The sequence below is a fragment of the Nyctibius grandis genome, chromosome 5, assembly GCF_013368605.1.
Source record: "Nyctibius grandis isolate bNycGra1 chromosome 5, bNycGra1.pri, whole genome shotgun sequence".
In the NCBI taxonomy this organism is placed as follows: Eukaryota; Metazoa; Chordata; class Aves; order Nyctibiiformes; family Nyctibiidae; genus Nyctibius; species Nyctibius grandis.
This window is the reverse complement of record NC_090662.1, coordinates 51,345,148-51,356,970: the sequence shown is the minus strand read 5'-3', so window position 1 is coordinate 51,356,970 and position 11,823 is coordinate 51,345,148. Positions and strand designations below refer to the sequence as shown.

At 33.4% G+C, this 11,823-nt stretch overlaps 1 protein-coding gene across 10 annotated transcripts in view; it reads left to right on the top strand.

The window, feature by feature from the left end:
- The window catches only part of CEP290 (centrosomal protein 290), a 56,200-nt gene that overhangs the window by 28,362 nt on the left and 16,015 nt on the right, over positions 1–11,823 (top strand). For 8 of the 10 annotated variants that reach the window (XM_068400761.1, XM_068400765.1, XM_068400764.1 and 5 more), the window contains 13 exons: positions 492–697; positions 2,815–2,966; positions 3,954–4,065; positions 4,829–5,284; positions 6,242–6,406; positions 6,653–6,760; positions 6,848–6,982; positions 7,607–7,873; positions 8,980–9,087; positions 9,676–9,875; positions 10,552–10,765; positions 10,964–11,101; positions 11,200–11,421. In XM_068400761.1, coding sequence (XP_068256862.1) covers positions 492–697; positions 2,815–2,966; positions 3,954–4,065; positions 4,829–5,284; positions 6,242–6,406; positions 6,653–6,760; positions 6,848–6,982; positions 7,607–7,873; positions 8,980–9,087; positions 9,676–9,875; positions 10,552–10,765; positions 10,964–11,101; positions 11,200–11,421 — 2,483 coding nt within the window. The remainder of the gene's footprint in view (positions 1–491; positions 698–2,814; positions 2,967–3,953; positions 4,066–4,828; positions 5,285–6,241; positions 6,407–6,652; positions 6,761–6,847; positions 6,983–7,606; positions 7,874–8,979; positions 9,088–9,675; positions 9,876–10,551; positions 10,766–10,963; positions 11,102–11,199; positions 11,422–11,823) is intronic. The other 2 variants (XM_068400759.1, XM_068400762.1) reach the window with 2 other exon arrangements.

Here is an 11,823-nt window from a genome sequence, read left to right as displayed (position 1 = left end):
TGTTCTAACTTGATTGTCAGTCAAAGGTTGTCAGGAAAATTATTTGTTTTTCCTGGTTTCATGCCCTGTAACAAAGTATTTTTTCTTGGTAGCTGGGGCTTCTTTGTGTACAGTTTACATTCCCATTATTCAAGAACAACTCATCCACATCTATTTCTTTTACAGATTTTAAATTAAATTTCATGAAGATTTACCAGCTGAATTAAGAATAAAGTCAAAGGCTACATTGAAAACAGTTATCAATCTCATTAACCATGGTTGCAGATCTACTCATTTATAATTGATAATAATATTTTATTCAAATTAGATACTTTTCAAACATGGAATAAGACAAGATAACCATGCCTCCAGTTTAAAAAAGTAATACAAGAGTTTTGATAAAGTTTATCTGACAGAGATGTAGCAAAACTCATGTTCTGTTTCATGGTGCAAATAATTTTCATAGTTGGATCAGCTTGTGTATTCTCTAATTTAAATATTTTTTAATGTAGGGGATGACAATGCCATGGACAAGGCCACAAAAGCAATAACCAATAGTGAGATTTTGTCCATTTCTAAGAAAATCACAATGTTGGAAATGAAGGAACTAAATGAAAGACAGAGAGCAGAACATTCGCAACGAATGTATGAACATTTAAGGAATACTGTGAAGCAAATAGAAGAACGTAATTTTGAATTGGAAGCAAAATTTGCTGAGGTAAAACTGTTGAGATTTAACAACATAATTTGACACATCTTAAAAGCATATTTTTGAGCTTTTCAAAAAGGATTAATCTATTTTGTATCATGACTGGCAAATAAGTTTATGATGCAAAATATAGCTGCCTTTAAGAGCTGCAATTTTGCATGCACAGGGCATTTGTGAAAAATATAATTAATTAATTTGTCAGTAGTTTATGTCAAACATTAGTTGATCTTTGTAAAACACGTGATGAGCATCTTGACAGATAGTTTGCTAGTTTTTCAGCAGACGGCTAGTAAAAAGTCTGTTCTTGACCTGTTATTTCTTGTGTCGAATTCACATGGTCCCTTTTCTGATAATTTTCCCTTAATTACTAATGATTCAAAAAATGTTAGACCTTTGCATCCCTTTTGCAAATGACAGTGTCATGAGTCTGTTACCGACTGGCTACATCCTCTGTCACGTGCCAAACATTATCTATAATTCAGGAATAGAAGAGAAGCCATGTGCCATTGAAGCTGATGATCCTTAATGTTCCTGTCATACCAGTCTTAATCTTGTTAGATTTTTTGTTCCCCCTATTCATATTTCAAGTTTGTTCCATAAATTCACTGTTTAGTAGTAGGAGACTTTATTATAATTTCCAGTCTAAATTTATTTATAGGCAGTTGTACACATTTGTTCTTGTGCCAGTATTGGCCTATAGTTTAAACACAGGGTAGAAAAAGAATAGTTATGTTGACAGCAACATTGATAGATCGTATTCATTTTCCCTTCCTTGTGCTTTGCTTGACTTTAGCCTAGCTATTTTAGATGGCTGTTATCTGGACTCCCCATTTCTCTGTTGTTTTAGTAGTGTTTGTTTTGATTTGAGTTAATTCGGGACATGGAGTAACTTAAAGTGTATAAAGCTTTTCAGCAGCAGTATTGTTAAGGCCTTTTCTGATGGCATGACTTCACTTATTTCATTAAGAAATACCTCAGGTGATGCACTCTAGGATCACATTTCTGTTTTTCTCTTTTGCGTATATTATTATCTGTCTCACTATACACTTAGATCTGCTGGTCTTTCTTCATTTTGAGTTAATGGATTCCTGATGCCACAATTTTTTCTTATTAGTTCCTCTGTGCATCCCTTTTTTCCTTATTTCTGTAGCTCCAGGACATATATTTTCTGTTTCGTATATTCCTGTTGTCTTAATCTGGCATCACTGCTTTTTTTTTAGAGATATATATATAGAGATATATAGATACATAGCAAGATTCTGCTGAGGTAATTAATGAAAGTTGTAAGTGATAGCAGTTTAAGAATTGATAACTAGAAGTCTACTAGACATCTCCTTCTAAACTCATAAATCGAATTCAACACAACTTAGTTTTCCGGATAGTACTGCCTCAAATCTGGGAAGTGCGGATAATAAGATAGACCACACTTGTTTTGTTTGTTTAGGAAATCAGTTATTTTATTAAGGAGTGGTATCAGATTAATCTGCCATAACTTTAATAAATTAATTCCTGAGGCTTCTCTGTGTTGCCTAATGCTTTTCAGATATCCATCTTTTCTTAACGCTCTTTGGTTTGAATTGAAACATTGGTTACTCAGTATTTAATCAGCTTGAAAAATCAGGCTGCTTGAAAGAATATAACTTAATTATGAAAATTCTTTTTAGAAAGAACAAAAGAAGTACACTATCGTGAGTCTTGGCACTTATAACCTTTATTTGTGTTACCAGTCCCAGTATACTAGATAGTATATAAATATATAGTAAGACTGTTCATTTCCTCAAGAGCTTACAGTCTTATTCTTTTTTTTTCTTTTTTTCCTATTTTAGTTTAAGAGCAAGTTATTGCAGTAAAGGTTTTAAGAAAATTCACTAATAAAAATTGTGTTTAATTTAGAATCCTATTCTGTGCTGACCTGTGTATCTGTTCCTATGCGTATGCGATGCTGCAAACAAAAAGACATTTAAGCAGAGAGGAAAGGAAATTGTTTTTTGAACACAGCTGAACAGTGTTTTATAATGACTAGAAAAGAAAAGATACTTTTGGCAGTGGTTTTTCTTTGCAGGCTTTGGAGCAGTTGTGTGCTTAGGATACCATTTTCTTTGTTTCTGGTTTTGTTTTTTTTTAAGCTCACCAAAATCAACCTTGAGGCACAGAAAGTGGAACAGGAATTAAGAGATGAACTGTCAAAGAGTATAAGTAAGGCAGTAAGTGATGCAGACAGACGACAAATCATGGACCTAGAGAAGCGCGAGATGGAGCTCAAGACTGAAGTATCAAAGTAAGTGTTGAAGTAAGAAGTTTTGAAGGCAGTATGTTCAGAAGCATGCAAAAATTTAGGCTATATAGGCTTATGTAGTAAACTACTTATGTATTACTAACAGATAACTTTGAATGCCTTATTTTTTGGCATTTATATATGTCAAAATTTGAAATTGCAAATGAAGCATTTAATTCATGACTAAAAGGAAGTAATTTGCTTCACTTTGATTTGAACAAGGAATTAAGTGCTGGCCTGGATAGACATGGGTAAGTGTACACCTAAGAACTTATTACTAGTATTTTTAAACTAATTAATTAAGGTTTATTTTGTTTCTGTGCCACAACCTCCCTTAAATGTATGCAAATATCATAAAAGAAATTGGACAGCAATTCTTAATTTCAAAGAGTCATAGATATCTCAAAGATTAAACTGCAGTGGGTTTTTTTTTTGCCATTTACTTAAAAGAGATTAACTTTGTATGCATAAATTGAAAAACCGACCTTTTTAGATATGTTGATATGGACATTTGTCTTTGAGTAAATAATGTAATTCTGTTATATTTCTAAAACAGCAAAGTCTGTGGGGATATTTGCAGTGATTTTTGACACTGAAAATGAGTGATTTGACTTGGGGAAGCAGAGAAAGGAACTGAGAATGAAACTTTTTGAGTATTTATGGCCCGAAGTGGGAGAGAAATAGAGGACAGAGGTGCTTAGTTCAGGTAAAAACCATGGCATTGTTTTCCTGGGGTAGGTTACTGCTGGCAAACTTCTGTATAACTTACAGAAAAATGTACTGTGAAAAAGTTGAGAGGCAGTACAGAAGAATTTTCATAACAAGGACTCTGAGCAGTAGAGAAGAGTATGCCAAGAAGAACAAAGTCTTCAAATGTTTTGATATGAGGAAACATACTAAGCACCTTTTCTTAGCATCTTCTCTGTAGAAAAACTTAATAGGTTATTCAGTGGTTTCAAGTGACACAATACTCTTTGTTTTTCCTGCAAGGTTAAGAGAAGTGTCTGATGTAGCAAAAATGCAAGTTGACACTCTGGAGGCACGCCAGCAATACAGAGATAAAGAAGTGGAATCTCTTAGAATGCAAATTTTAGACTATCAGGTAAAATTCAACCTTTATTAACAGTGCAATTCAGATTTTTTTCCTTGGAGTGAGAAGAAATGAAGTAATTTTACAGTGAATTAGGAAATTGCAAAAGGATTTCAGAAGGATCTTAGCAAGCTGGTCCTTGTACTGGCCATACCCTTTCAAGAGTTCTATATTACATTAATTATTCCCTTCTCCATTTTTTTTCATTTCTAGCTGTAGAGCTATTACAGATCCTGAGCTTTTTTCCATGTTATTTAGGTAATATTTATTCCTATATGATTAATAGCTCATGGTCCATATTTAAATATAATATCAGGAAAGTCTGATAATTTTTACAAGCCAAGCAATGACTTGTAAATCTTGAAGATTTGCAGTAGACGACTTATATTGCTTTGTTATTAGCTGAAACAATTTCTTGGGATTTGTTTTCATGTTCTAGAATGGTTTGAATCCCTGAATACAACACTTTCGTCAGCTTTTACGTTACCATATTATCTAAGTTTAGGTATACATTTCTTCCCCATTTTCTGGTGTTTTGGAAAGATACTATTTTAAAGATCAGTATCTGAAAAGGTATATTTCTAAAATTTGGCTGTAGAAACAATAGTGGAAAAACAAAAAGCTGGTTTTAGAGGCTACTTCTTGCTCTTATCTATGGAATAAAATACATGCAATACAGAAAATACAAAAAAAATCGTTTGTTTATATGTACATTTACACAGCATTAACATATTCAAAAAGAAAAATAAATTTGTTCTATATACTTTATTCTTAGGCACAGTCAGATGAAAAAGCAGTTATTGCAAAACTGCATCAACATATCATAGCCCTTCAAGGTAGTGAAACTGTTGCTGAAAGCAAATTGGAGACACTTAAATTTAAACTACAGAAGATGGAGATCCATAATCTACGTTTAGAGCAGAAGCTTGATGAGAGAGAGCAAGCCTTATATTTTGCCCGACTGGAAGGAAGAAATAGAGCCAAACATCTACAACAAACAGTTCAGTCTTTGCGGCGACAGTTTAGTGGTGCTCTGCCTTTAGCACAGCAAGAAAAATTCTCTAAAACAATGATTCAGCTACAGAATGACAAACTGAAGATCCTGGAAGAAGTTCAGCATGCCCAGCAGGAGCGTCGAAATGCAGAAAACAAAGCATTAGAGATGGATTTAAAACTGAAAAGTTTAGAAGAATTAGTAAGTGCATTGAAGGATACAAGAGGAGCTCAAAAGGTTTGCTATTTTACAGCTTCGAATAGCTTTGTTCATCTGATCTGCATTTAAATTACATTTCAGTTCAGCTTGTTCCCTAAGTGTCCGTTTTAATGTAGAACTTAATGATTTCAAAATACACTTTCTTAGAATATGACAGCTATAATTTTTTGGTTTCCTATTTTAAAAAGTAATATATCGTTAATTATTTGCCCTGTAAAAGTCAGCGTAGTCAGATATACTAATTTGCTTTTGTGCCCAATTAAGTGGCATAGGAAGTAGAGACTAATTATGAATTCAGTTATATTAAATTGAATTATGAATTGAATTAAATTATGAATGAAATTAAATTAAACTCAGAGTAGCATTCTGAAGTTCTGTTCCATGAGCTTGCATTGAAAGCTTCACTACAAATCCATGTCTTTTTAAATAACTCCAGGGGCAATAATTTAGGCAGCATGGTCAGAAATGTTATTATACTCATGTAATTCTACTTAATCATATTTTGCTATTGTAAGCAATGTTGCCTTGAAATTTGAATAAGGCTTTCTCACTTCTCTTCCAGATCACTATGTATTATATAATATGGTTATAGCTGTCATGACTAAAGATGTCTGCATGTAAGCAATGGTTGTAGCGCTCTTGGCATGTTTTAGTTTTAAGCCAAGTTTCAAATATTTTTCTAGAGCATTTTGACATAAATATGTCTGTTCTTCTTAGTACATGTGCATTTTTGAATACATACAGGGAAACCTGTTGCCTTTCCAATTGTCTGCTGCACTTTTCAATCATTCCTCTTGCAGTTTCATACTCTTGTCATGCCTCCTCACTCAAGAGAAGTGAGGAAGCTTAAAAAGGCAGAACCTCTTTCTTCCTGTTGGTTGGATAAGTGCTATAGTGCCTCAAAGTCAAAGAGTGTAGCTGCATCTAGTTGACCTGTGGGCTTGGTAAATATAATACTGTATCATTCATTATTAGGTAATTGAATGGCATATGAAGATGGAGGAACTCCATCTGCAGGAACTTAAACTCAATCGAGAATCAGTCAAGCAAAGGGAAGAGATGAAGTATTTGCGTAATATAATTTCTGAATATGAACGTACAATCAATAATCTGGAAGAAGAAATTGTACAGCAGAACAAGGTATGTATTTCTGCATGCTATTAGAAAAACAGCCTATTCCTTATTTCACTAAGTGATTTTAAAAAGGAAAATTCTTCCTAGTAAGTTTTTAACTTAGATGTTGGTAACTTGGTTCCATAATTCTTTTTAATAGCACATTTGAGTATTTTACATTTTGGTATCTCTTTTTTTTTTTCTATTTAAGTTGGTTATAAAACTGCCATTGCCTTCAATAAATAAAATACCTTTATTGAACATTTGTTACAGTTTCATGAAGAAAGGCAAATGGCTTGGGACCAGAGGGAAGTAGAGATACAGCGCCAATTAGACCTGTGTGATCATCAACAAAATGAAATACTTAGTACAGCTCTAAAGGTACGTGCAGTGAATTAACTAAAAATAGACTCATAAGCGTGTTTTTCAGAGCTGTCAGATTATGTGAATATGAATCTTTCTGTACAGTTGGAAGAGGCTACAGGATCAGTTCCAGACCCTAGTTTGCCACTCCCACAACAACTTGAGTTGGCTTTGAGAAAGATTCGGGAGCATATTCGAACAATCTTGGAAACTAGGGCAACCTGCAAATCACTGGAGGAGGTAATTAAATGTATAGATTATATAAAGGGACAAAGTTTGTATTTCTTATTTTTATTTGATATCATAAATATCCTTTTATAAATGTCACTCAAATGCATCCAATCCCTTAGAAGTATTTAACACAGATAGAATGTAAATAATATAATCACACCATGACAAAAATGACTTTTTTTTTCCATTGGAACAAATTATTGGGGAAAATTTTTGAATATTTTAGAATGTTCATTTAGTAGGATGAGATGCTCTTGCTGTACAAAATTCAGTTGATTATAGCTAGTTAAATTTAGGAAGTGTTACATTAAATTTAACAAGTAGCATAGCAAAATCCTGTTACAGAATATACTTTGTGGTTCTTAAGAAATTTGAAAAACACCAGCTTCTTAATTTGGTGGCACAAAATGAATTGCATAAGTGTCTGGTGCCAAGCAAATAATACATAAAGACACGGTACTGATGTTCTGGGACTTTTTTCATATAATAGTAATCCCATAGAGCCAGAACTGAGTGCAAAATGTTTTGTGTTTGTAAGTCCATTTAGACAAATCTTTCTGGTACATTTTTTAAAAAGTAAGAACTTTTGCAGTGTTTGAATTCTGGAAATGCAACAATTGCCTTTTGTTGTAGAAATTAAAAGAAAAGGAAACTGCTCTGTGGAAAGCTGAACAAAATGTTTTATCAAGAGACAAAGTTATAAATGAACTAAAACTTCGATTACCTGCAACATCAGAAATAAATAAAATAATGGCTGAAGTAGGCAAACAAGAAGATGATCCACCGTGCCACCATGCCCTAAAAATTGTTCATCAAACCATCGCAAATATGCAAGCAAGATTAAATCAAAAGGAGGATGTGTTAAAAAAATACCAACGTTTGCTTGCTAAAGCAAGAGAGGTAGTTAAACTTTTTGCACAAAATTTCTTCCATTTTTAAGTTGTTTTGGTTGGTTCTTTGTTTATCTCATCGCTAGTGAAATCTTTAAAAGTTTCTGACCTCAGAGGTAACAGAACAGAGACAATTAGTAATTTTTTATGTAGAAAGTTCATGTAGAATTTTTTAACTTCTTAAAATAGGAGGCTTGCTCAGTCAAGAGGTTATGTATATGATGTCTGTCTAGGAATTAAATTAGTGTGACAGGAAGAAAATTAAAATTCTGCTGTGAGAAGGGGTCTCAGTATATTATATATTTATATGGGATTTTCCGGTACTTGCAACTATGATCTCTGTACTGCATCTTGTAGTGATTTTGGAAGGTACAGGAAAGACATGCATTTATGGAAGACACACTTCTTAAAGTATATTTTAAATTAAAGCATATTTTAAAGCATAAACAGTGTATCTAAGCAGACTTTATATTATTTAGTGTACTTTATTCTTTATATACCCTTAAAGCGTATTTTAAAGCATAAACCTTGTGTCTGAGAGGTACTTCAGGACTAAACATGCATCAGTTTTACTGTGTTCGGATCAGGAGCACATTTCCGAAGCATACTTCCTGTCATCTTCACTTAGTGTGCTTTGGTTAACATGTGTAGCTGTTTCTTCTGGGAGAAATCAAGTTCTTTGGTTTGGAAACCAGAAGATGCAGTCTAAAAATGAGCCTACCATGCTCTGTGGGCTAGCAGACATTCAATCCACAGGATCACATTATAGTCCAAAGTAAATAGACCCGAGAAGTACATAGTATGGATATCACTATCCATATTGATAGTCATAGTTGGTTAGGACCAACACCAACTGTTCTGCTCTCCAGCTTCTGTCCTGTTGCACCATACTACTTGCTACATAGCTTAAAACTGCAATAGTAGATTTTTTTTTCCAGTAGTATTAAAAAGGAAAAAAAATCATTGATTATAGCAAGAAGAAAAGAATTTCAAGAACTCCCAGAATTAGAGGAAAATTTGGGGAGCAATGCTGAATCAATGAGAAGGTACTGTAGTTTCATGACTTTCTGGAACAGTGTGCATCAGTAGAGTTATATTTTTATTTTGAACTAACAGGAACAAGAGGAAATAGCAAAGAAGCATGAGGAAGACCTTAGAGTTCTACACCAGAAGTTAAATTTGCATACTGACAATTCCCTTAATAAATTCAAACAGACTGCTTTGGTGAGTTATGTGTATTTGTGGGATTAGTGAAGTTGTTCCCAAATTTTTAAAATTGTTGCTCAAAAGAACAGTTTTGCAGTCAAAAGTAAGTAATAAATGATGACAGGCAAAATAAATGGGTGGTTGATACAGAATTATTGTAGTATTCTTGAGAGAATTCGCAAGAGCTGGATTGGAAGTCAAGCATAAAAAAACAGAGTTACCACCTCAGTATATATGAGCATTTTTCTTGTCATCGTAATTTATGGAGACTTCTAGGAGAGAGGGGTATATTTTGTTTTCTGTTCTTTTCATTCAGTCTGTGGTTATGTTAAACTAACCTGTTTCAATACAAATTTTCTCTTGACATTTTATGATAAGGTGAAACCTGTATTTAACTGGTTATTCTGTGGGTCATTAGATGCACAAAGCTCTTTTCAAACCAGTGTGACTGCTTTCTTTGTGGACTAAGAATCACATCTCAGTAAATAAACACGTTAGATATTAATGCTTGGTTATATTCAGGATTGAGTTTAAAATGCATCACTAATGCTTACCTTTGATTTAAAGCTTAAAATGTTTATTACATGCATTTGTTCTGTTTTACAGGAGTTAGCGAAAAAGACTTCTTTGTCACTTTCCAACAACAAACATTTTCTCTGCTTAGCTGAAATGGAGCAAACTGTAGCAGAACAGGATAATTCTCTTGCTTCACTTGTTGGAAAATTAAAGAAAACATCATCTGATTTGGAGAAACAAAAACAAATTACTTTAATGAAAATCAAAGAGTTTGAGAGTATCAGAGCCCAGTAAGTTTTTAGACTGTTAACATAAGTCACAATTGGATTTGATCAAGTCAGTTACGTATTGCTGCTACAGGACTGGTCTATCAAATTGAATATGTTTTTGCTGAATTTAAGATTTGGCTGGAAAAACTAACTCGAAAGAGTTACTATGGTTGGTAATTGTAAATTATTTTTAATCTGTAGCCCTTCATCAGGGCTAATATTGAAAAACTGTGGCTTGGAAAAATGCCTTTCAGTTGTTACCTTTGTGTCATTCAGTGAAAAAGAAAGTATTCAAGGAGCCTTGGTATGAGAGTTGTCTTTAAGCTACTGTGATACTTGCTGGTTTGTATTTTGGATTTTTTTTCCCCTGATACATCCGTTTAGGCTTGCTGCCGAACAAGTTTAAACTCACGAAAATTTAACCCCTGTTTAAAAGGAGAGAAGTATGGTGCTTTCTTCACCTGTTAGGGCCAGGAATTAGAAGGAACAATGCTCTAACTCATTTTGCTGACCTTGAGTAATTTTCTTATTAAGTGGAGGCCTTCTTGTTGAGTCAGTCTTTTTTTGCTGTTTCCAAATCTATGTGTCATTTGCTTTAACAATAACAAAAAATATAACATCGTGCCCTTTGTTATTTATTTGGAGTTTGCTAACTTAATTATTGCAGTGTACCCTATTAATGGTTATTTTTTATTAGGCTTCACAAAAAGCACACAGTTGATGTGGAACAACTAAAAGATGAAGCAAATGAATTGAGGAACATGTTATCTCAGATGGAGAAGGAATTAGCAAATGTAAAAGCTGAACTAGAGGTCCAAAAAGAAGCAAATAATAGAGCACCTACAGCAACACTGAAAAACCTGGTGGAACAGCTGAAGAGCCAGTTAGCCATAAAAGAGAAGCAACAGAAAGTTAGTCAACAAAAATTAATCCCTATGTCACATAAATGTTTAATGTTGCTTAATGCTTAAGAATTCTATGTATAGTACAGCAGGAGGTAGAATATATTTCCATAATATAACATAGTAAAATATAATTGCCGTTTCTTGTTTTCTAATGTTCATATTAGCAGCTTCTTCACTTAAAAAACTTGAATTTATTGTTTTCAGGCTTTAAGTAAAGCCCTTCTGGAACTCCGAGCAGAAATGACTGCTAATGCTGAACAGCAGATTATTTCTGCTGCATCACAAAAAGAGGCATATATGAATGTCCAGGAGATTGTTGACAGACAAACAAAGGGGCTTACAGTGAGTACTAGGTAATATTGTATTGCACGGTTGTGTTGTTGATAATCCTGATTTGGAGGGTTTGTGTTTTGTTTGTTTGTTTTTTTGTTTTCTTCTAGACACAGATAGAAGAATTAAATAATCAAATTACAAAACTTACAGATAACCTTAAAATAAGTAAAACCAGGGAAAGTTCTTTGTCTGATGAAAGGGATGAGTTGAACCAAGAACTTCAGAGGAAACAAAAAGCATTTGCTAAAATGTTGGAAGAAAAAAATGAAATGGAAAAAGAAAATGAAGAACTAAAGAAACGGATTAGGAGGCTAAGCAGTAGCATTCAGGTAAAAGTGATTTTTAAAAATATGTTCAATCTTGGTCAAGTTTCTGCATAGATGTGCTGGTTTTGGGGAAAGATTAAGTACTTTTGGCAGGCATTGAGACTTACACTTGATTTAAAAATTTATATTTGCTTATCAGCTGGGTTACATGTGAGCTATTAGCTTTTGCTGTTGGAAGCATGCCTCAAATAAAAGGAAGAGACTGAAAAATACTTGCCCTTTGAAATATGTTTGAAAGAGTCTGAGGAGTCAAATTAACTGCATTCAAAGCTTCTTTGAAAAATGTAATTTTGTGATCTTCCTGGCTGTCCTTATTTCCCCTTTCAGAAGAAAAGTAAAGGACTTACAGTAGAATTGTCTAATTTTTTTTTAAATTCAGCTACTTGCTGCTGATTATTCAGTTTA